The sequence below is a fragment of the Rhinoderma darwinii genome, chromosome 2, assembly GCF_050947455.1.
Source record: "Rhinoderma darwinii isolate aRhiDar2 chromosome 2, aRhiDar2.hap1, whole genome shotgun sequence".
NCBI lineage: Eukaryota > Metazoa > Chordata > Amphibia > Anura > Rhinodermatidae > Rhinoderma > Rhinoderma darwinii.
The window spans coordinates 46,981,957-47,008,221 of NC_134688.1; the positions used below are offsets into that span (position 1 = coordinate 46,981,957).

The 26,265-nt window shown below is 42.3% G+C and overlaps 1 protein-coding gene across 7 annotated transcripts in view; it reads left to right on the forward strand.

The window, feature by feature from the left end:
- RNF17 (ring finger protein 17) overlaps positions 1-26,265 on the forward strand; it is a 318,008-nt gene that overhangs the window by 265,311 nt on the left and 26,432 nt on the right. For all 7 annotated transcript variants that reach the window (XM_075851603.1, XM_075851604.1, XM_075851605.1 and 4 more), the window contains one exon: positions 24,952-25,144. In XM_075851603.1, coding sequence (XP_075707718.1) covers positions 24,952-25,144 — 193 coding nt within the window. The remainder of the gene's footprint in view (positions 1-24,951; positions 25,145-26,265) is intronic.

Genomic DNA, 26,265 nt, shown 5'->3' on the forward strand with positions numbered 1-26,265 from the left:
AATTCAGCTCGTAGAGTTTTATGGCTCAAATGCTGGAAGGGTGATGTAGGGTATAAGTCAAAACTTTGTGCCATACCCTGTCATGGGGAGTTATTTCGCCCAGCCCTAGATGATTTACTTGAAAAAGCATCCGATAGAAAAAAGGAGTTTCCCTTAGTGATGCTTCCCTATAACCAAAAAATCCTTTCAGAGCAGTAAATGGGAGGACTTCAAGCAGTTCAATAAGAACAAGAACTGGAAAGGTAAAAAAAAAAAAAAAAAAAAGGATTTATGTTCAATTCCCAGCCTGATTCCTCTAGAAAGAACTCCCAGCAGTGATGCCAGAGGTCCTGTGGGAAGGCATCTATTGCTGTTTTCCCACGAATGGCAGGAAATTTCAGCCAGTCCACGGATAAACTCCGTTATAAAACCAAATTTTCTTTCATTTCCAGAGGAAAGATTTGTTATTACAGACCTGTGCATAGATCCAGAGACCCTTTTCCGAAGAAAACTACTCTCTGCTTTCAAAGGAAGTATTAATTCAGGTCCCTTCAGGAGAAAAATAGAGAGGGTTCCACTCAACACTGTTTTTGGTAAGAAAATCAAACTGCTCTCATCGCGCTATTATAAATTTAAAGAAGCTGAATCTGTGGCCTATCTTACGAGAAGTTTCTCATGGAGTCAGTTACTGCCGCAGTAAACAGTCTCTTTCCAGGATATGTCATGGCCACTCTGGATCTGCACGATGCGTATTATCATGTACCCATTCACAGTCAATTCCAGAAATTCCTAAGTGTGGCAGTATGTCTAGAGAACACTTTTTTTCATGTACAATTCAGGCCTCTCCCCTTTGGACTCTCTCAAACTCCAAGAGTATTCATGAAAATTGTAGTGGAGATGATGGCCAATATTCGGGAAAAAGACATTGTGATACCTTATCTGGACGAATTTCAGTTCAGATTCTTCTTTAGCAGATAAAGATAGTAGGTGATATTCCCTTCTTGGCTGGGAATTGAACGAGGAATAATCGCAGCTAGTCCCTTCTCTGCAGTGCATCTTTCTAGGAAAAATACAACTCAAATGTCTTCCCTTCTCTTGAAAAAGCAAAACGTGTGGTAATGCGGGTCAGGAAAGTCATTCAGAGGAAGGTGGTCTCTTTAAGAGAAGCCATGTCGGTTCTGGGATTATTAACCGCCTATATCCCAGCGGTAGAATGGGCCCAGTTCCACTCGACTCCTGCTTCAGATTCTTTCAGAATGGGACAAGACACAGGGGTCCTTAGATCACAAAATAGTTTGGTCCCTGCAGACATTGCAATCCCTATCTGGTGGGTGGATCTAGGAAACGGAATCCCTTGGAAGAGAGAGAATATCTTCAATCTGGCGACAGACGCCAGCTTATACGGTTGGGAAGCACACGCAGACACATCTACTACAGGGCACGTGGTATCAAGAGACCAGGAATCAGTCCCAGAATTTCAGGGATTTGATGGCAGTGTTCGTAGCACTATCCCAGTCATTACCAGTTTTCAGGGATCGCAGTATGAAAATATATTCAGACAACTCCACAGTGGTAGCATATATAAACTGAAAAGGGGGTACTAGAATCCAAAGTCTGTTATCCCTGTCTCTGAAAAAATTCCATTTAGCAGAGTCCTCTTTCAGTTCCCTCTCAGCAGTTCACCTCAGGTGGATAGACAACCAGAAGGCCGATTTCCTTAGCTGTCGTCATATCAATCAGGAAGAATGGAGTCTGAATTAAAAAGTTTTCACTCAGATAACAAATCTATGGGGTGTCCCGTTAATAGATCTGTTAGTATCTCGAGTGAATCGAAAGGTGGACATTTTCTTTTCCCTTTCTCCTCAGGATTTTGCTTGGGGGTTGGATGCTTTCTCCCAGTCTTGGGAAAAAAAAGCCTGTTGTATGCCTTTCCGACTCTAAGGTTGATTCCGACAACACAGAAAAAGATCAGAGAGGATTCTGCAAAAGTAATTATGATTGCTCCTTTTTGGTCGAGAGGGGTCTGGTTATCATGGATTCGAAAATGTCAGTAGCAGTCCCATGTGTTCTTCCGGAAAGGAAAAAACTTCTGATCCAGTACATTGTTTAAAAGGAATCATTTCCACTTTACTATAAATTTGCTTATAATTGTAATGAGCACAGAGGTAAAAAGCTTGCACCTGACTGCATGGCTCTTGAAAGGCAGATTCTATGGAAAAAAGGCCTGTAGCCAGTAGAAAAAAAGGTCACCTCAGCGAATTTTTTTTTTTTTTTATTCTCAATTTATATGATTATAAAAATAACATTACATATTTATATTACCCACCCACCCCAGAAGGAGAGGAGAAAAAAAAAATACAAAAAACACAATCCATTGTGGTCCTGTATTCGTCCTTAACCCCTTAAGGACGCAGCCTAGTTTGGGCCTTAAGGCTCAGAGCCCATTTTTTTAAATCTGACATATTTCACTTTATGTGGTAATAACGTCGGAATGCTTAAACCTATCCAAGCGATTCTGAGATTGTTTTCTCGTTAGACATTGGGCTTTGTTAGTGGTAAAATTTGGTCGATATATTCAGTGTTTATTTGTGAAAAATTGCAAAATTTAGAGAAAAATTTGAAAAAATAGCATTTTTCCGAATTTAAATGCATGTGCTTGTAAAACAGATGGTTATACCAGCCAAAATAGTTACTAGTTCACATTTCCCATATGTCTACTTTAGATCTGCATAGTTTTTTGAACATTTTTTTATTTTTCTTGGACGTTACAAGGCTTAGAACATAAACTGCAATTTCTCATATTTTTAAGAAAATTTCAAAAGCCTTTTTTTTAAGGTACCTGTTCAGTTCTGAAGGGGCTTTGAGGGGCCTATGTATTAGAAACCCCCATAAAACACCCCGTTTTAAAAACTGGACCCCTCAAAGTATTCAAAATAGCATTTAGAAAGTTTTTTAACCCTTCAGGCATTTCACAAGAATTAAAGCAAAGTGGAGGTGAAATTTGCAAATTTCATTTTTCTTGCTGAATTTCAATTTTATTCTATTTTTTTTCTGTAACAAAGAAGGTTTTACCAGAGAAATACTACTAAATATGTATTGTCCAGATTCTGCAGTTTTTAGAAATGCCCCACATGTGGCTCTAGTGCGCTCGTGGACTAAAACACAAGCCCCAGAAGCAGAGAAGCACCTAGTGCATTTTGAGGCCTCTTTTTTATTAGAATATATTTTAGGCAGCATGCCAGGTTTGGAGAGGTGTTGAGGTGCCAAAACAGTAGGAATCCCCCAAAACTGACCCCATTTTGGAAACTGCACCCCTCAAGGAATTCATTTATGGTTATTGTTACCATTTTGACCCTGTATTTTTTTCACAGCACGTATTTGAATTGGGCTGTGAAATTAAAAGAATGACAATTTTTCCAATAAGATGTCATTTTTTATCAGAATTTCTTATTTTCACAGGGAACAAAATGCCCCATTTTGTTGCCCAATTTGTCCTGAATGCGGCAATACCCCATTTGTGGTGATAAACAGCCGTTTGGGCCCATGGGAGGACTCAGAAGGAAAGGAGCGCTGTGTGTTCTTTGGAACCCAGATTTTGCTGGATTAGTTTTCGGGTGCCATGTCGCATTTGCAGAGCCCTAAAGGTATCAAAGCAATGGAAACCCACCAGAAGTGACCCCATTTTGGAAACTACACCCCTCAAGGAATTTATTTATGGGTGTTGTGACCATTTAGACCCCACAGTTTTTTCACAGAATTTATTTGAATTGGGCTGTGAATTAAAAAAAAATGTAATTTTTTCCAATAAGAGGTAGTTTTGGCTCAAAATTTCTTATTTTCACAAGGAATAAAATACCCCATTTTGTTGCCCAATTTGTCCTGAGTGTGGCAATACCCTATTTGTGGTGATAAACTGCCGTTTGGGCCCATGGGAGGGCTCAGAAGAAAAGGACCACCATGTGGCCTACTGGGAATTTTCTGGTGCGAAGTCATGTGTGCAGAAGCCCCTGAGGTATCAGTACAGTTGAAACCCCTGAGAAGTGACCCCGTTTTAAAAACGACACCCCTTAAGGAATTCATCTTGAGGTGTAGTGGGCATTTTGACCCCACAGGTATTGTGTAAAAGATAATGCGCAACAGATGGTGCAGAGTGAGATTTGCAATTTTCTATATATATGCCATGTCAGTGTCCGATATATTGTGCCCAGCATGTGCCACCGGAGACATACACCCCATAAACTGTAATGTGGGTTCTCCCGGGTACGGCAATACCCTACATGTGGCTGTTATTAGTTGCCTGGGTACACGGCAGGGCTCAGAAGGAAAGGACCACCATTTGGCCTAGTGGAGCTTTTCTGGTGCCAAGTCTTGTACGCAGAAGCCCCTAAGGTACCGGTACAGTAGAAACCCCTGAGAAGTGACCCTGTTTTAAAATCTACACCCCTTAAGGCATTCATCTAGAGGTGTAGTGAGCATTTTGACCACACAGGTATTGTGTAAAAGATAATGTGCAGCAGTTGGTGCAGAGTGAAATTTGCAATTTTCTATACATATATGCCAATTCAGTGTCCGATATATTGTGCCCGGCCTGTGCCACCGGAGACATACACCCCATAAACTGTAATGTGGGTTCTTCTGGGTACGGCAATACCCTACATGTGGCTGTTATCAGCTGCCTGGACACACAGCAGGGCTCAGAGGGGAAAGATGAGGGGTAAGCTGTGCGAAGTGGATCAGAGCGAGTAAAACTGGGGTAAATTAAAAATAAAGGGATGCATGATAAATTTTAAAACACTCTTTCACACAGAGCTCTGGTTTTTCGGGACACGTGTCACATTGATATATTGTGTCCTTCCTTATCCCCCTCTTATAGCAGACTTTGCACCTCTTTTGACTTTTTCCCTTCTTGCCAGTTTGGGGAACTTCTCCTAAAAAGTGTTGCCCTGGTACGATGCGTGTGGCCTCGCTTCCAGAAGTACTGTAGGGCTTCAGGACTTGATCTGACAAGTCCACCCCTCCCATGTACCTATTGTAGTCCAGGATGCAGTCTGGTTTGGGGGTCTCTGTACTGGTACCTCGTACTGGTACATGGGTACTGGTGTGGCATCTCCCTTGTCTTGTACGTGACACACAATATGTTGCTGCTAGATTGTGCCCTGCTCTCACCACTTCTTGTTTGCCCTGCAGAGTCTTAGGGAGGCGTCTCAGATTTCTTCTAGCAGTGCCGCATGCCGCAGGACTTCTGGAAGCGAGGCAGTTGAAGAGTGGGACGCTGGTATAAAAATTATCCAGGTAGAGTAGGTAACCCTGGTCCAGCAGTGGGTGCACCAAATCCCACACAATTTTTGTATTAACTCCCAGTAAGGGGGGGCATTCTGGGGGCTGAATACTGATATCCTAAATTTGTAGGTATACCCTGATGCACTCTCGCACAGCTTATACATCTTCACGCCATACCTTGCCCTCCTACCCGGCAGGTACTGGTGGAATTGAAGCCTCCCTTTAAAATGTACCAAGGACTCATCAATGGCAATACACTTCTCTGGGGTGTATGCTTGGGAAAACCGGGCACTGAAACGGTCTAATAGGGGTCTCTGTTTATACAAACGGTCAAAACTGGGGTCATCTCGGGGTGGGCACGGCTCATTATGAGTATAATGTAAGAAGCAAAGTATTGTCTCATTTTTATTTATTTTTTGGTTTCCAGCTCAGTTCTGAAGTTGCTTTGAGGGGCCCATATATTAGACACCCCCATCAAACACCCCATTTTAGAAACTAGACCCCCTCAAAGTATTCACAACAGCGTTTAGAAAGTTTATTAACCCTTTAGGTGTTTCACAGGAATTTAGAGCAAAGTAGAGGTGACATTTAATTAATTTAATTCAATTTATTAGGCACCATGTCCGGTTTGAAGAGGTCTTGTGGTGCTAAAACAGTGGAAACCCCCCAAAAGTGACCCCTTTTTGGAAACTAGAGACCTTGAGGAATTCATTGTAGTTTTCTTGGGGTGCATGCGGCTTTTTGATCAGTTTTTATTCTATTTTTAAGTGGCGTGGTGACTAAAAAACAGCAATTTTACTATTGTTATTTATTCTATTTTTTTTTTTTTTACAGCGTTCACCGTGCGCTATAAATGACATATTCACTTTATTCTGCGGGGCGATACGATTACGGCGATACCATATGTTTATAGTTTTATTTTATGTCTTATGGCGTTTGCACAATAAAATACATTTTGTAAAATATAATTTACTTTTTGTGTTACCTTATTCTAAGAGCCATAACCGTTTTATTTTTCCATCAGGAAAGCCGTGCAAGGAATTATTTTTTGCGTAACGAACTGTAGTTTCCATCAGTACCATTTTTAAGTACATGCGACTTTTTGATCTCTTTTTATTCCATTTTTTGGGAGATGAAGTGACCAAACAATTGTGATTGTGGTACGGTTTATTATTATTTTATTTTACGGCGTTCACCGTGCGGGATAAATAACGCCATAGTTTTGTAGTTCAGGACGTTACGGACGCGGCGATACCAATTATGTATAGTTTATTTGTTTGTTTATATATTTTTATTAATAATAAAGGACTGATAAGGGAAAAAGGGGGATTTTTACTTTTAGCACTTTGAAAACTTTTATTTTCTTATTTTTACACAACTTTTTTTTACTTTTTTACACTTTTTTTACTTTGTCCCACTAGGGGACATGAGGGCAGGAGGCCCTGATCGCTATTCTAATACACTGCACTACATACGTAGTGCAGTGTATTAGAGCTGACAGCAAGCATAGTGGGTCCTGACTTTGTCAGGACCCACTAGGCTTCCGTCGATGGCGTAGCCAGAGTCCATTGTTAGGATTCTGGTTGCCATAGTAGCCATCGCGGCCCGCTATCGTGTAGCAGGCCGGCGATGGCAGCTTAACCCCTAAGAAGCCTTGATCGCTATTGAACGCGGCTTCTAAGGGGTTAATCGGCGGGGACCACCGCGATCGGTCCCTGCACACTAAGCTGTGATAGCCTGCTGTCGGAAACAGCAGGTATCACAGCTCAAACACGCGCCGGAGAAAGATGGCGCCGTGTTAACTCAGGTCAGTACTATTACTGAGCTGAGCGCGAACGATGCACTCAGCAGGACGTAATAGTACTGACCTGAGCGCGAAGGGGTTAAAGGTTATAACCATGGATTCTGGACAGGAAAAAAAAAAACCACCTTATTTTTCTTATTGTATATCCACCTCACTCCAAATATAAGATTAAGCAGGTTACATGTGATAGAATATTATTTTAGTTTCACCGCCTGGAAGAACGATTAAAAAGTAGTTTATTAGTTAATTTCATAAAATAGTGGCTCTACCAGCCGTTGATACCAGACCAGGCTTAAGCAAGTGATTAGCGACAAGAAAGGTGGTATAGAGTGATTGATGTCTCCTTTCCACCCAAAACACCACCTATCTGCTTGTAGTATAAATAACGCTATATCTTTGCCATTGATAACTGTCTATCTAAATCCTACGCGTTTCATCATCACATACACGGTGATGCTTCCTCAGGGATTGATAGAAGTAGATTAATTTCAAATCTCGTTAAATTCAAAAGTAGTGAAATGATAACAATTTTGCAGCACTGGATAGCACTGTTTTATGTGCTGATTCGTAACCTCCAGACGCATGCACGGCTCTGATACACTGGCCGTACACGCGCCGGAGATCCTAAGGACTTAAAAGGCTGAGAGCCCGCCCTCCAAAGGTCTTCCCCTGAATGAGCCGCCAATCCGCGTATTACACGCCAACCAGTGACGTGCCGGAGGCGGCGTCCTGGGAACCTAGCAACCTAGGAGTGTTGCTGGACGATCAAAGCGTCCATGGTAACTAGGGGATGCTAGACGCGGCTCCTTGGTTGTCAGTAAACAAAAATACATCGTGTGAATATAGTGGTAGCACAAGGCCCTGTGATCAGACAAGGCCGTGTGAATGCAGGAGGAGGGACTCAAAAGTACGGAGAATCGTCTTGTTCAAAGACTATCTTCTAAACTGTGACACCACATGTGTCTTTATAGTATCCTAAATACGCCCGGAATCACAAGGAATAATGTCCCAGGGCATCGTGGACAGGAATAGATAAGGAGAATAGATAAGGAGAACGCGGCCATACAGTACCGAATAATCCACGGGAGGGTACAGCGCCCGGATTAACTTCGTAGCTCATATTAACCTATCCCATGGCGAACCTATGGCAGATATAACCAGCGATCGCGGTGTCATAGGTGGGATAACAAGGTGTTGAATATGTTGTGTTAAGAGCCAGCAAAAGACCTAGTGGAGAATCATGACAAAAAACGCGATGAAACTTGATAAAAAAACGCGATCGGAAACGCACAGTGTGCATAAGGACGTAGGAATAGCAGGCATAGATGTGTTGGAATAAGATATACGGTACATTATTGGGTAACCAGACCCATATACAGGTGATGCGGTTAAAGGAAACATGCGTAGGAGATTTGTTCATTTATTCCAAGCGGGTTGATAGTCTGCATTCTGAATATCCATTCTGCCTCTTTTTGGAGTATTTTCCTATCCAGGTCCCCACCTCTAGGGAGGTGTCTCACTTGTTCTATACCCTGGAACACAAGAGCCGTAGCATCCCCGTCATGGCAGGACCACACATGTCTTGATACAGGGGTGTCCACTTTCCTTCTGACGTCCCCAATGTGGTCCCGTATCCTTCTCCTAAATTCCCTTTTGGTCTTGCCCACATATTGCAGGCCACATTTGCATGTCATGAGATAAACAATGCCCTTTGTTTTACAATTTATGAATGACCTGTTATCAAAGGTTTTGCCAATCTGCGTACTCGTAAAATTCTTGCTGCATAATATCGACACACAGGCTTTGCATGTTCCGCATCTGTATGTCCCTCTAGCACTATTGTCCAGCCAAGTGCCACATTGTGTAACTGGTTGTAAGTGGCTATGGACCAATCGGTCCCTGAGATTCCGTCCCCTTCTATAGGTAATGAGCGGGGCATCCCCAACAAGGGTCCCCACATCAGGATCTGCCTTCAGTATGCCCCAAAATCGTTTGAGGACCTCCCTCACCTCTCTACTCGCCGAGTCAAAGGTACCAATAACCCTCAATGGTTCTTCATGCGTTTCATTTGGTTTAGGATTGAGCAGGTCATCTCTATTGCATCCCAGTGCATTCTGAAATGCCCCTCTAAGCACCTCCCTAGGGTATCCCCTATGCCTAAACCTATTCTCCAGGTCACGTGCGGATACCCTGAAGTCCGTGATGGTCGAACAATTCCTCCGTGCCCTGAGATATTGCCCTGAGATATAACTTTCCCACCGTAATAGGCTATTGGTCGCCGTTTCTTTGCGATACATGTTGGTCTCCAACAGTCCTGTATCCGTCTTGGATATCATGATATCCAGGAAGGTAATCCTGGTATCCTGAATATCGGATGTGAAGAAAAGGCCTAGTTCATTGGCGTTCAAGATCTCCACAAATTCCTTGAATTCCTCCCTGGTCCCTGTCCATAGGTTCCTGGATATCATGATAGGCATTAGTAGTCATTTATTTTTATACACTTCAATTCATAACGATCACCGAATCTAAACAATAGGACTGGAGACATCCGGATATCCAGCTTGTGTATACCGTTTAACTTTTCAATCACTCGTTCCATTATAAATACATTTTTAAACATTTCCAAGCCATATGGTATAACTAACCCTGTTATCAAAACCTTAGTTTATGTATCATATTGGATACATTTTAGAAAAAAATAATCCTATACATTTCTGAAAACCATCACTCCAAGATGCTTAAAAGAGGATCTATGCTTAATATCGACATTTGTAGAAGAGTTATGAGCTCCAATGCATCCTAAATCTTCTAGGAAATTCCTTTGAAGAATGAGAACATTTAACAATTAACCGTGAATGATCTGAAATCCCCCTAGTTGTATTTTCTACTTTTTGAATCATTCGCATACAAGTGTTATCGACTAGAACCATATCTATACGGGAGAATGTGTTACAAGATTTTAAATAGCAAATATATTGTTTGATATGATTATATACCCTCCATACGTCATCCCACCCAAATACGTGTATAAGTCTAGAGAATGAAGTATTTGGATATTTAAATACCCCAGATTTATTCCATCTATCCAACTCCTACTGCCAGTATAGGGCAGCAATTTTTCTCATACCAGTTGTGTGGGGGGGAGGGATGTATATATTAGCTATTATCATAATCGTTCCAACACTCTCCCATGTAGAAATATGTAGCGGCCCTCCTTATCAATTTACTTTAATTCAAATTATAGGTTTTTATGAATCAGGATACATACATCTCTAGAAAACTTTGAAAAGAAACTCTAGCCAACCCATTATTTTACAAGATGTATCATCATGCCAGATGTATTTATTGCAGGAAGGTGTCTGAAAAGGTTAGCAGTCTTGAACCTAATTTCCTGTCTATCAATAACACCTTGTACATTCCAGGACAAAACCTTAAATATCATAATTTACGCATTAACCCATTATAGTCCTGTATTCGTCCTTAGTTAGAGATTCTAACCATGGATTCCATCTAGCCCAAAAAAAAACTAGCCTGCTGATTTTTGTTATTGTATATCTACCTCTCTTTAACCCCTTAACGCTCCAGGACATACTATTATGTCATGGTAAGTGCATCGTTCGCGCTCCATGACATAATAGTATGTCATGGAGTAAACACGGCGCCGTTCGCGCGGGGCGCGTTCATTAGCTGTGATAGCTGCTGTTTCCGACAGCAGGCTATCACAGCTCAATGTTCAGGGACCGATCGCGGTGGTCCCCGCAGATTAACCCCTCAGAAGCCGCGTTCAATAGCGATCGCGGCTTCTTAGGGGTTAATCCGCCATCGCCGGCCTGCTACACGATAGCGGCCGGCGATGGTGACTATGGCAACCGGACACCAAAAAATGGCGTCCGACTATGCCATCGACGGAAGCCTAGTGGGTCCTGACAGAGTCAGGACCCACTATGCTTGCTGTCAGTGAGTAGCTGACAGTTCTAATACACTGCACTACGCATGTAGTGCAGTGTATTAGAATAGCGATCAGGGCCTCCTGCCCTCAAGTACCCTAGTGGGACAAAGTAAAAAAGTAAAAAAAAAGTTGTGTAAAAATAAGAAAATTAAAAGTTTTAAAAGTAATAAAAGTAAAAATCCCCCCTTTTCCCTTATCAGTCTTTATTATTAAAATAAATAAACTATACATAATTGGTATCGCCGCGTCCATAACGGCCTGTACTACAAAATTATTTCGTTATTTATCCCGCGCGGTGAACGCTGTAAAAAAAAATAATAATAAACTGTACCAGAATCACTATTTTTTGGTCACTTCACCGCCTAAAAAATGGAATAAAAAGAGATCAAAAAGTTGCATGTACCTAAAAATGGTACTGATCGAAACTACAGGTATTTTATTCCTTGTGAAAATAAGAAATTTTGAGCCAAAACTACCTCTTATTGGAAAAAATTACATTTTTTTTTTAATTCACAGCCGAATTCAAATAAATTCTGTGTAGAAACTGTGGGGTCTAAATGGTCACAACACCCATAAATGAATTCCTTGAGGGGTGTAGTTTCCAAAATGGGGTCACTTCTGGTGGGTTTCCATTGCTTTGATACCTCTGGGGTTTTGCAAATGCGACATGGCACCAAAAACCAATCCAGCAAAATCTGCACTCCAAAGAACACACAGCGCTCCTTCCGTTCTGAGGCCTCCCATGGGCCCAAACGGCAGTTTATCGCCACAAGTGGGGTATTGCTGCATTCAGGAGAAATTGGGCAACAAAATTACGTATTTTGTTCCCTGTGAAAATAAGAAATGTTGATGAAAAATTAAATTTTATTGGAAAAAATTCATTTTTTTAATTTCACAGCCCAATTCAGATACGTGCTGAGTAAAAACCGTAGGGTCAAAATGGTAACAACAACCATAAATTAATTCCTTGAGGGGTGTAGTTTCCAAAATGGGGTCACTTTTGGGGGATTCCCACTGTTTTGGCACCTCAACACCTCTTCAAACCTGGCATGCTGCCTAAAATATATTCTAATAAAAAAAGAGGCCTCAAAATGCACTAGGTGCTTCTTTGCTTCTGGGGCTTGTGTTTTAGTCCACGAGCGCAGTAGGGCCACATGTGGGACATTTATAAAAACCGCAGAATCTGGGCAATACATATTTAGTAGTATTTCTCTGGTAAAACCTTCTGTGATACAGGAAAAAAATGGAATAAAATTTAAATTCAGCAAGAAAAATGAAATTTGCAAATTTCACATCCACTTTGATTTAATTCCTGTGAAATGCATAAAGGGTTAAAAAAAACTTCTAAATGCTGTTTTGAATACTTTAAGGGGTCTAGTTTTATCAGGGTTTCTAATACATAGGCCCCTCAAAGCCACTTCAGAACCGAACAGGTACCTTAAAAATATGCACTTCTCAAGTTTCGCGTATAAGATGCTAACCCTGAATCGCGACATGACTTGGCGAACATGCTTCCGATGCGCAGTCAGATCAGGTGAGAAGATCAAGATGTCGTCCAGATAAACCACCACACAGACATGAAGAAAACCACGGAAGATGTCGTTTACAAACTCCTGAAACACTGCTGGAGCATTACACAATCCAAAGGCCATTACGAGATACTCGTAGTGACTGTCTCGGGTGTTGAATGCGGTTTATAGGCCCCGCATCGATCCAGTTCCGTTAAAACCTTGGCTCCACATCCTGTCGAAGAGCTCGGAGATGAGCAGCAAAGGGTACTTCTTTTTTTACCATGATTAGGTTTTAACCCACGGTAATCAATACACGGTCGGAGTGATCCATCCTTTTTCTTCACGAAGAACAATTCTGCTGGTGAAGATTTTCTGATGAACCCCATCTCCAGGTTTTTCTTGACATGGCCTGGGTTTAATGCGAAAAATGATAAACCCTTCCACGAGGAGGTGAAGCTTCAGGGAACAACTCTATAGGACGGTCGTAGGGATGATGAGGATGAAAAACCTCTGCCTCCTTGCTAAAGACGTCTGCGTAATTAACATATTGTGGAGGTAGTGGAGAAAGAACAGGACGAACTTGAGGCAGACAACAGTGAAGACATCGGGGACCTCATTGGAGGACCTCTCGAATTCCAATCAAGAACGGAAACCTGCTGGCTAAGTTATGGCAATCCCAGCAGGAGGGGGTTTTCTAGCTTTGGATAGGACAAAGAAAGTGAAGTTCAGAGTGAAGAACTCCTATCTTTAGTCTGAGGTTGGGCGATGCAGGATAGGGTCCAGCAAATGTTGTCCATCAACTGAAGCGACTGCCATAGGTTTCTCCAGAGGAACAGTGGCCAAGTGGAGACGTCTACGAAGTCCTGCTGGAGGAAGTTTGCAGCTGCTCCATAACCCAAGTAAGCAGGTACAGAGTGCTATCCTTCCCCGGTGACGATAGATGCAGGAATAGAAAATTTGGGAGAGAATTTAGTAGTCGAGGAATATTCACATAGGATTGTATCTCTAATCAAGCCTAGGTGCTGGAGTTTCCCAGCGTTTGCGGGCATTGGCGCACGAAATGTCCTTTGTGGTCGCAATATAGACATAACCCAGTCGAACATCTGCATTGCTGTTCCTGGTCAGACGGTCTGTCTACCTGCATAGACTACTCCGGAGGTGCAGCAGGACAGGGCAGTAGAAGCCTTTTATAATTTGGGTGCAAGCCGACAATACTTTTCCTCCCTACGAACTTCCAAAGTGCGCTCTTGGATTCTCCTACCGATCTGGGTTGCCAGAAGTATTAGGGCATCCAAGATAGCAGGAAGCTCTCAAGCTGCCAGTTCATCCTTTCTATGAGAGGCCAGGCCTTGCCAGTAAGTTGCCACTAAGGCCTCATTATTTCAACCCAGCTCCACTGCCAGCGTACGGAAGGAGATGGCGTACTCCCCTACAGTTGATTCCCCTTGATTGAGGGTCCACAGTGAGGCAGCTGCTGAGTATGTTCGACCCACTTCCTCGAACCCTTTATGGAAAGTCTTAACAAATAGTGGCAGATCGTTCCAAGATGGGGTTCGCCCATGCCAGGGCTTTGCCAGAAAGAAGAGAAATAATAAAAGTGACCTCATCTGATGGGCATGTAACTTGAAGTGGATCGTACACTAGTTGATGAAACTTCTACACGTCTTAGGATCCCCGTCATAGCGAGGAGGTAGAGGCAACTAAGTTGCAGACCCAGGACAGGCAGGAGGGATAGCAGGTGGTACAGCATCGTAAGCAGCTGGAGGAGGTAAAGAAGGAAGATCCAAACTAATAAATATGGAGTTTACTGCCGGTAGTAGCTGATCCTGGCGTGCCCGGAGGTCACGCATGTCCGCTTGCATCATCTGGACTGCGGTTTTGGGTTGACAAGCTGGATCCATGGCCTGAGTGTACTGTCACAGGTATGTGGACCCACTAGGCCGCTCCGCAATAGCGGAGTAGCAGCTGGCCAAACAGTAGTCAATAATCGTCTCTAGAACAAGTGTACTTGGATAGAAGACATGGTAGACACTTGGCACAGATGACGCTCTCAACTCCTACACTAGACTTCACACTGGAACAATTACTGGATACAGGATGCAAGAACACAGGATACAACTAAGGGACCATTTGCAATAATGAACATAGGCACAACAACGCTCAGGCAAGGAGGAGAGCAGAGTCCTTTTTTATACTGCAGGGTGCGTAGGGATTGGTAGGGAGCATTTTACAGGTGCGCGTGCTGGCCCTTTGACACCAGGGAAGAGCGTGCGCGCACACAAAGCAGAGCAGTGTCCTAATTGAAAATATCTGAACATAGAACTACTAGAGAGAGTATATTCTAATTGTAAGCTCTGAAAGGATTTCATACCTTCTGACTTCATGACCTGGACAACTATATATACCCTTCTTACACCAGAATTTCATCCCATCTTTGGACAACAAATGTTTAAATTGTATGTTATGCCATAAAGTTGTCAATCTTGTATATCCCTCAATTCTACGTATATGCTTCACAGTTTTCCAAGTTTATGTTGCATGTAATACGTGGGCAAGTTCTTAAAGGGACCAAAAGTTAATAGACCCCCTTCCAATAAGTCTGTTATATTCATATCTATAGAGTAATGGACCTCGTCAACCCCAAAAAATTATTGACTGGATTTAATTCCCAATCGAGATAATGTTTCAACTGTGAAGCCAAAAAGTTGGTGCCCCCAAACACCCTCTCTCACTTGGTTGCTGTAAGTGAAGAAGAGCTGGTCTAGAATTTTTTACCCTGCCAAATAAGGTCTCTGTTTAATGTATCTAAAATCTTAACCCTCTCCCGCCACAGCCCTTTTTCAGATTTTCATTTTCGTTTTTTCCTTTGCTCTAGAGGGAAAATGGGAAAAGGTTTTTGTTTTTTTTTTAACTTTTAATATTTTTTATTTTATTTTTACACAAAAAAAACTTTAACTCATTTTTACTTTTTTTATTAGTTCCCCCAGGGGATTTCAACAAGCAATCGTTAGATTGCTTGCACGATATACTGCAATACTAATGTATTGCAGTATATCGTGATTCTGACAGGCACCTATTAATAGGCCCCCAGGCAGCCATAGCAACCATAGTCTCCTTGTGATTGCGTTGCGGGAAGCACGATGAGCTGTTAGAGGGGGTCGCCCCCCTCTTTCTAACGATTTAAATTCTGCGGTCGCTATTGACTGCAGCATTAAACGAGCGGGATCGCGCTGCCGCTCGTTACTCTGAAGTGTCGCTGTAACAAACAGACACCCGCATCGTATGGAGCAGGTTCACTCCGTGAGCCTGCTCCATACATCCCCTACCCGACTTTGGCGTATGGATACGTCAAATGTCGGGAAGGGGTTAAATAGTTCTAACGGTATCCATTTGATAAAATGAAACTGGGAGTATTACCATTTTTACCAATGTCAATCTGAAAGACATTGAAATTGGCAGCTTTTTCCATATTTTAATATTGGACCTCATGTATCATAGGAGTAACATTTAAAGAAATATAATCCTGTATATTTCTGGACTCCATCACTTTCAGATACCTAAAAGAGGAACCAGATTCAATAATCCTAATGCCTCATGCACATAACCTTTGTGCCACACGGGACAATTTGACGGCATCCAAGTGGCACCCAAAAGTCTTCACGGACACATTTACTTTAACGGGTGAATCGGGTCAGTGAAAAATGGTCCGAGTCTCCGATCCGAAGAATTATAGAACATGTCTTATCTTCCCTTGGATCACTGACGGGACTCGGACGGCATCCATGCCTTCCCATACTGAAGCCTACTATCTTTCATTTTTCTAATAATGATGGCTATTGGCTCAATAGCTAGAGCACACTATAGAGGAGATAGGGGACATCTCTGGCGAGTCCCACGGGACAGGTTAAATGGCACAGATATTTCCCCATTTACCACGACTCTAGCAACTGGATTTGTATATAAAAGCAGAATCCATAAAATATATATATCCACAAATCCGAGCTTCCTCAATACCTCCCACAGATATCCCCATTCAATACAATCAAAGGCCTTAGAGCCATCTAATGAGAAAATAGAGCGGTCTCCTATATCACTTCCAGTTGCCTGCAGATTTAAATACACATTTCTAAGGTTGTCCCCTACTGATTTACCAGGCTTAAAACCACACTAATCCTTATTAATAAGTGTGCTAATAAGAGTATTCAACCTTGCCAACAGAACCTTAGCGACTATCTTAGCCTCACAGTTTATAAGATTGGCTTATAAGTGTAAAGGATCTGTTAGACACAACTTCTGTGTCGACGCCCATAGGTAATCAGTCTGCACCTGCTTCTATGTCTGAGACTGACTCCATCTTCCACCACCCAGGATGGCAGGCTTAGGAGTGGGAGAGCCTATCATAGCCTGGCCAGACGGAGCTAGCTCCCGCCTTCTGTCTATTTATACCTGCCTTTCCTGTTCCTCCTTGCTTGTGATTCTTCTCTGCTGGTTTCCTGGTCCTGCTGCAGCTTCTTGAACTACTGATCCTCTGCTTGTGTTTGACCTTGGCTTTACTGACCGCTCTTCTGCTCTGCGTTTTTGTACCTCGCTCATCTCCTGGTTTGACTCGGCTCGTTCACTTCGCTTGTTGCTCACGGTGTCCCCGTGGGCAACTTCCCCATTTCCCTGGCTTCTTTGTACCCTTGTCTGTTTGTCTGTCGTGTACCTATTGAGTGTACGGACCGTCGCCTAGTTGTACCCCGTCGCCTAGGGCGGGTCGTTTCAAGTAGGCAGGGACTGAGTGGCGGGTAGATTAGGGCTCACTTGTCTGTCTCCCTACCCCGACATTACAATAAGATTCAATATTAGTCTGATCTTAATCTGGTTTCAAAATTAGGACCATGCCTACCCATAGTTTCTACTAGGACTCCATCTCAGAGATTTACCTTAGAACCTGGAGAGCCTCCTGTATATACGTGGGTAAAATTGTTGATATCTTTGGAGGTCCGGATATCTCTTTAACCCCTTAAGGACGCAGCCTAGTTTGGGCCTTAAGGCTCAGAGGCCATTTTTCAAATCTGACATATTTCACTTTATGTGATAACGTCGGAATGCTTAAACCTATCCAATCGATTCTGAGATTGTTTTCTCGTGACACTTTGGGCTTCATGTTCGTGGTAAAATTTGGTCGATATATTCAGTCTTTATTTGTGAAAAATTGCAAAATTTAGAGAAAATTTACAAAAAATAGCATTTTTCAGAATTTAAATGCATCTGCTTGAAAAACAGACGGTTATACCACCCAAAATAGTTACTAGTTCACATTTCCCATATGTCTACTTTAGATTGGCATCGTTTTTTGAACATTATTTTATTTTTCTTGGACGTAACAAGGCTTAGAACATAAACAGCAATTTCTCATATTCTTAAGAAAATTTCAAAAGCCTTTTTTTGAAGGTACCAGTTCAGTTCTGAAGTGGATTTGAGGGGCCTATGTATTAGAAACCCCCATAAAACACCCCATTTTAAAAACTAGACCCCTCAAAGTATTCAAAACAGCATATAGAAAGTTTTTTAACCCTTCAGGCATTTCACAGGAATTAAAGCAAAGTGGAAATGAAATTTTCAAATTTCATTTTTTCTGCTGAATTTCAATTTTATTCAATTTTTTTCGTGTAACACAGAAGGTTTTACCAGAAAAACACTACTAAATATGTATTGTCCAGATTCTGCAGTTTTTAGAAATGTCCCACATGTGGCTCTAGTGCGCTCGTGGACTAAAACACAAGCCCCAGCAGCAAAGAAGCACCTAGTGAATTTTGAGGCCTCTTTTTTATTAGAATATATTTTAGGCAGCATGCCAGGTTTGAAGAGGCGTTGAGGTATCAAAACAATGGAAACCCACCAGAAGTGACCCCATTTTGGAAATTACACCCCTCAAGGAATTCATTTATGGTTTTTGTTATGATTTTGACCGCACAGTTTTTTCACAGCACCTATTTGAATTGGGCTGTGAAATGAAAAAAATGATATTTTTTCCAATAAGATGTCATTTTTGATCAAAATTTCTTATTTTCACAGGGAACAACATACCCCATTTTGTTGCCCAATTTGTCCTTAGTGCGGCAATACCCCATTTGTGGTGATAAACTGCCGTTTGGGCCCATGGGAGGGCTCAGAAGGAAAGGACCACCATTTGGCCTACTGGAGCTTTTCTGGTGCTAAGTCATGTATGCAGAAGCCCCTGAGGTACCAGTAGAGTTGAAACCCCAGAGAAGTGACCCCATTTTAAAAACTACACCCCTTAAGACATTCATCTAGAGGTGTAGAGAGCATTTTGACCCCACAGGTACTGTGTAAAAGATAATGCGCAGCAGATGGTGCAGTGTGAGATTTGCAATTTTATATATATATATGCCATTTCAGTGTCCAATATATTGTGCCCAGCATGCGCCACCGGAGATATACACTCCTTAAATTGTAATGTGGGTTCTCCTGGGTACGGCAATACCCTACATGTGGCTGTTATCAGCTGCCTGGGCATACGGCAGGGCTCAGAAGGGAAAGATGAGGGGGGTAAGCTGTGCGGAGTGCATCAGGGTAAATTCAAAATCAAGGGATGTATGATACATTTTAAAACAATCTTTTATACAGAGCCCTGGTTTTTCGGGACACGTGTCACATTGGTATAATATGTCCTCCCTTATCCCCCTCTTATAGCAGACTCTGCACCTCTTTTGACTCTTTCCCTTTCCACCGGTTTGGGGAACTTCTCCTGGAAAGTGTTGCCCTGGTACGATGCGTGTGGCCTCGCTTCCAGAAGTACTGGGTCCCTAAAGATTAGATCTTGAAATTCCAGGAAAGTTCCCCTCTGGCCTGCACATCGACGTAGCACGTACGCATTGTACAATGCCATCTGTATGATGTGCCCGGCCAGCTGCTTATACCACACCGCATGGCATTGTAGGGCTTCAGGACTTGATTTGACAAGTCCATCCCTCCCATGTACCTATTGTAGTCCAGGATGCAGTCTGGTTTGGGGGTGGCCTTTCCTTCATATATCCTAAATCTGTAGGTATACCCTGATGCACTCTCACAGCTTATACATCTTCACGCCATACCTTGCCCTCTTACCCGGCAGGTACTGGCGGAATTGAACCCTCCCTTTAAAATGTACCAGGGACTCATCAATAGAAATACACGTCTCGGGGGTGAATGCTTGGGAAAACCGGGCACTGGAACGGTCTAATAGGGGTCTCCGTTTATACAAACGGTCAAAACTGGGGTCATCTCGGGGTGGGCACAGCTCATTATCAGTATAATGTAAGAAGCAAAGTATTGCCTCATTTATTTATTTTTTTAGGTTACAGTTCAGTTCTGAAGTTGCTTTGAGGGGCCCATATATTAGAAACCCCTATCAAATACCCCATTTTAGAAACTAGACCCCTCAAAGTATTCACAACAGCATTTAGAAAGTTTATGAACCCTTTAGGTGTTTCACAGAAATTTAGAGCAAAGTAGAGGTGAAATTTACATTTTTTTTTGTCAGAAAATCCTCTTTATACCATTTTTTTTATAACACAAAAGGATTTATCAGAGAAACGCAACTTAATATTTATTGCCCAGATTCTGCAGTTTAGAGAAATATCCCAAATGTGGCCCTCGGGCGGTAATGGACTGAAGCCCCGGCCTCCGAAGCAAAGGAGCACCTAGTGGATTTTGAGCCCTCTTTTTTATTAGGCACCATGTCCGGTTTGAAGAGGTCTTGTGGTGCCAAAACATTGGAAACCCCCCAAAAGTGACCCCATTTTGGAAACTAGACCCCTTGAGGAATCCATTGTAGTTTTCTTGGGGTGCATGCGACTTTTTGATCAGTTTTTATTCTATTTTTAGGTGGCGTGGTGACTAATAAACAGCAATTCTACTATTGTTTTTTTATTCAATTTTTTTTACAGCGTTCACCGTGCGCTATAAATGACATATTCACTTTATTCTGCGAGGCGATACGATTACGGAGATACCAGATGTTTATATATTTTTTTTTTATGTCTTATGGCGTTTGCACAATAAAATAAGTTTTGTAAACAATCATTCACTTTTTGTGTTACCTTATTCTAAGAGCCATAACGTTTTTATTTTTCAATCAATAAAGCCGTGCGAGGACTTATTTTTTGCGTAACGAACTCTAGTTTTGATCAGTACCATTTTTCGGTACATGCGACTTTTTGATCTCTTTTTATTCCATTTTTTGGGAGGTGAAGTGACCAAACAATTGTGATTGTGGTACGGTTTATTAATATTTTTTTTTACGGCGTTCACCGTGCGGTATAAATAACGAAATAATTTTGTAGTTCAGGCCGTTACGGACGTGGCGATACCAATTATGTATAGTTTATTTGTTTGTTTATATATTTTTATTAATAATAAAGGACTGATAAGGTAAAAAGTGGGACTTTTACTTTTATTACTTTTAAAACTCTTATTTTCTTATTTTTACGCATCTTTTTTTAACTTTTTTTTTACTTTATTACTTTGTCCCACTAGGGGACTTGAGGGCAGGAGGCCCTGATCGCTATTCTAATACACTGCACTACATGCGTAGTGCAGTGTATTAGAACTGTCAGCTACTCACTGACAGCAAGTATAGTGGGTCCTGACGTTGTCAGGACCCACTAGGCTTCCGTCTATGGCATAGCCGGACGCCATTGTTTGGTGTCCGGTTGCCATAGTCACCATCGCCGGCCGCTATCGCGTAGCAGGCCGGCGATGGCGGATTAACCCCTAAGAAGCCGCGATCGCTATTGAACGCGGCTTCTGAGGGGTTAATCGGCGGGGGAGCTCCGCGATCGGTCCCGGCACATTGAGCAGTGATAGTCTGCTGTCGGAAACAGCAGCTATCACAGCTCATGAACGCGCCCCGCGCGAACGGCGCCGTGTTTACTCCATGACCTACTATTAGGTCACTGAGCGCGAACGCTACAGTTAGCATGACCTAATAGTAGGTCATGGAGCGTTAAGGGGTTAATTTTATAATTTTTACAGGAGGGCCTACTTAAAAATCTTAGGCGCAGCACATTGAGTGAGGGTCCAGGTTTCCGCACTTAGCGCCCTTTTTGAAGCTAGGATATCCGAGCACCCTTGGGTTCAAAGGTTCCTGAGGGCAGCCTGTAGACTCAGACCCTCTTTAAAATTAAAATCACCTGCTTGGGTTCCCAATACCGTTTCATCTCACTGAGCCTTCTTTCAAGCCCATTAAAGAAATCTCTGTTAAGTATCTTTCCCTTAAATTGGCTTTTCTCCTGGCAATCAATTCAGCTAGAAGAGTTGGGGAGATCGAGGCTTTTATTATAAATAGACCATATACTATCATTCTGGAGGATAGAGTTATAATATTTTCTGATCCGTCCTTTCTCCCTAAAGTTGTCACAGATTTTCATAGATCTCAAGAAATAGTCCTCCTTCTGTGCAAAGCCCAAAAAAAAGAAAGAGGAGAAATTTCACAATTTGGATTAGACGTTGGTAATTGGAGTACCTTCAGGTTACTAGGGAATGGAGACCATCTTCCCAGCTACTTCTCCAGTTTCAAGGTCAGAATAAAGGGAATGCAGCTTCATCAAAAACTATAGCAGGGTGGATTAAGCAGTCCATTTCTCTAGCCTATTCATCTTCAGGTAAAACTCCACCTTTAGGGTTTGGTGCACATTCCACGCAACTCAGTAGCTGCTTCTTGGGCAGAAAGAGCATGTGCTTCTATTGAACATATTTGTAAGGCAGCCACATGGATTTCTCTGCATACTTTCTTTAAGCACTATAGCAGGGGTCTCAATCTCGGCCGGGTAAGTGGGCTACATTATAGAAAAAAATGTGAAGTTGACGGGCTGCATTACTTTCAAATTTGATACAATACAAAAATATTGTTAATCAATTTGTTATTTGAACAACTATAACAATACTACATTACTATAATAATAATATTACATTACTATAACAATAATACTGCAATACTATCATAATACTACATTACTATAATAATACCGCTAGGTTTAAACTTAACGGAAATTTGCGAGATTTCTCCATGTGCTTATTTCAACAAACCAGTCTTCCAGTTTAAGTGTCGCTAAATGCAGTCCAGCGGCTCAGTTGGCAGCATTTGGCAGACACACAAATGTCAAGATTGGGCAGCCCCTTTTTAGATAATTCCACACACCCCTAGATGCTGCCACAGTGCCCTCTGTAGATGCTGCCACAGTGCCCTCTGTAGATGCTGCCACAGTGCCCTCTGTAGATGCTGCCACAGTGCCCTCTGCAGATGCTGCCACAGTGTCCTCTGGATAATGTCACACACACACCCATTGTTGATAGTGCCACACACACCTCTAGTAGATAGCTCCATTGGGGCTCCCTCTAGGAGTGGAATTCCCAGCCAGAGCGTTGGCAACGCTTTGGCCGGGGATTCCTCTGCTGGAGGAGACACTGATGTCACTGTGCATACACAGTGACGTCAGGGGATACTCCTGGACCGGAATGTGATGTCAGGGGCAACCCCAGAACCGGTGTCCGAGAGCAGAGTACTAGTATAGGCTTTGATCCGGAACTCTGGGTAAGCCACTGACATCAGTGTCCATATATGCTCCTACTGGGACTCCAGCTGTGACAGTGATGTCAGGGCAACCCCAGAGCCGGAGTCCCAGGCAGAGCTCTACTATCAGTCTGCCTTGCTCCAGCTCTGCTCCTGATATCACTGTCCATATATGCACAGTGATGTAAGGGGAAGCCAGAGACTTTCCCGGAGCAGAGCCTATACTAGCGCTCTGCTCGGGACTCCGGCTCTGGGAAAGCCCCAGACATCGCGTGTCCATATATGGACAGCGATGTCTGGGGATTCCACAGAGTCCCGGAGCACAGCCTATACAAGCGGCTCTGTGTCCCGCGGGACGCAGATGACAAATTCAGGGGCCACGTGCTTGAGACCCCTGCACTATAGGCTTCAGCTCTCATCGAACGAAGATCTGGCCTTTGGTAGGAAAGTCTTGCAAGCAATAGTCACACTCTAGATTATCTAGTCTAATCTCCATGGGTGCTGTCATAGGGCGATAGGGAAAATCAAAATTTCTTATCGGTAATTGTTTTTTCTTAAACCCATGACAGCACCTGCCAATTCCCACCCACGTTTTCACTTTTATGGTAGATATTAATAGAGGTATGTTAAAACATAATATAAAATAGTATAACTATTTGCAAAAAAAGGAACCTGAATTCAGTCCTCGGTTCTTGCCAACAACTGGGGATGAATCCTAGTTCCTGTTTCATGTCCAGCGGTGGAGTCCGTCTCTTCATGGGTGCTGTCATGGGCTCAAGAAAAAACAATTACCTGTAAGTATTTTTGATTTCTGGCAGAGGCCTGCCTCTCTATCTGTTATGGCTGTCCTGGGTCGTCTCCGATTGCTTACCAGGAAGCTGCCTGGTCTAGTTCACCCCTGGGTTTCAATAGTCAACCTTCCTTGACAGGAGATTCACTCTGACCCCCCCCCCCCCCCCCTTGCAATAGGAGGAGGGTTTATACTATATGGACAAAAGTATCTGGACACCTGCACATACCTACAGGAGCTTTTATGACATTCCATTCTAAATCCACAGGCAAGCAATAAGATGTTGTTGTTGAATCCCCACCCCCAACACACACACACGGCAGCTAAAACACGAGCGCAGATGGAATGACAGAAGGAGTCTTATCTCTCTGTCAAATTCCTTAAATGCCGCAATTGCTATTCATCTAACGGGGTAAACAGACAGGATTTCAGCTATCTCCAATCATGGCCGTTGCAGCAGAGTGTCTGCTGTATGTTACAACTGACACCCACTACTTGCAGATGTTGCAGGCAAAGCTGAGCCCGAGTAGTGCGAGCGCCGTAAGTGGCAGTATTTTTGCTTTTATTTATTACTCTTATTCATGAGAATAAGAGGGCTTTTTAATTACTTAATAATAAAACTGCAGCGCCCTCTGACCTGAAGACCACTGCATATAAACATTGCAGCTGCGCTAACATCCATACGTACCACCCCTCTCTCACTCCCTGAGAAATTTTCAGGCACCCATACAGTTCATATAAAGGGTGGCCCTCTGCGAGCTTGTCATATATTGACCATTTTAGACACGGTCGCAGCTTGGACCCGCTTTCTGTACAGTGATGGGGGAGCGCAGATATAATTAAACTTGGCTAATATAAATTTTCCTGATGGAAAGTTTTTAACTAGTAATAGACTTATATGTGCTGGGAATTGTTTGTTTATATTGTGAGAAGTGCTTGAATTACTTAATGTTTTACAAATAAATGTTGTACAAACTTAATGACTGCTTGTAATATATGGTAAAGATAATAATCGGACACCAGTTTGTAATTGTCATGGACCTGCCCAGTGACCATATATATATATTTATTTTTTTCTAGTTTCTTTCAGCTTCCTGCTTCGCTTATTCAGTATCCAGCAAAAGCTATTAAAGTGAAATTGGCTGGATTTAAGCCTCCTAAAGAGGATTTCCAAATTAAGAGACTTTCGTACTGCCCAGAATGGAGCATGGAAGCAATGTCTGAGATGATTGACTTAGTGCAAGGAAAGAAAACCCTTTCTGCTACAAGCATTGTAAGAACATTTTAGACATTGACGTATTTTCATTCTTACACCGTCAAAGATATCTATTTATGTAATAAACGAAACATAAATACTTAAAGTGAATCTTTGCCTACATCATGTTGTTTTAAGGTCCATAATTCTGTGGTGCTTCATTTCTTGATATATTTGTTACCCTTTCGCTGCCGTAACTATTACTTCTCAGTTTTGACATACACAAATAAAACCTAAATTAAAAAAACATATCATACCCCCATACCCATTTATTCTATAAGAGTAGACACCTGCTACATTGTGAAAATGCCACTTAACACTTTACTCTCATGGGCAACTTCATACAATTTTGCATCAAAGTGTTATATTGTGTCAAAAATGCACAAAAGTCATGTTTGTGGCTAAAAGTCTGACCCAAGCAAATGCTTCATCTATTGTATAGGTTACTGTAGTTTTCTTAAGTTTAAATGACCGCTCCAAAATAACTGAAAATGATCTAAAGATGAGCACAAAGAGTCTGGCAGCAGCTTTTTCCCCTTCTCCGATCGAAAACACATGCATTGTCTCCGAGTTACATAGTTTGTACGGTTGAAAAAAGACACATGTCCATCAAGGGATGGGAAAGGGGAAGTAAAACATTTCTACACATAGGAGCTAATATTTTTTTCTTCTAGGAAATTATCTAAGCCTTTTTTAAAACCATCTACTGTCCCTGCTGTGACGGCCCCTGTGGTGACTATTCCATAGATTCACAGTTCTCACAGTAAAGAAGGCTTGTCGCCTCTGCAGGTTGAACCTTTTTTTCTCCAGACGGAGGGAGTGCCCCCTTGTTTTTTGAGAGGGTTTTACATGGAACAGGATTTCACCATATTTTTTTGTATGTGTCATTAATATATTTCTATAAGTTAATCATGTTCCCCCTTAGTAGTCTTTTTTTCAAGGCTAAATAGGTTTAGTTCTTTTAATCTTTCCTCATAACTTAGATTCTCCATGCCCCTTATTAGCTTCGTTGCTCTTCTTTGTATTTTTTCCAACTCCAGGGCATCCTTTCTATGAACTGGAGCCAGAACTGAACTGCATATTCTAGATGAGGCCGCACTAATGCTTTGTAAAGTGGTAATATTACATCCCTGTCCCGC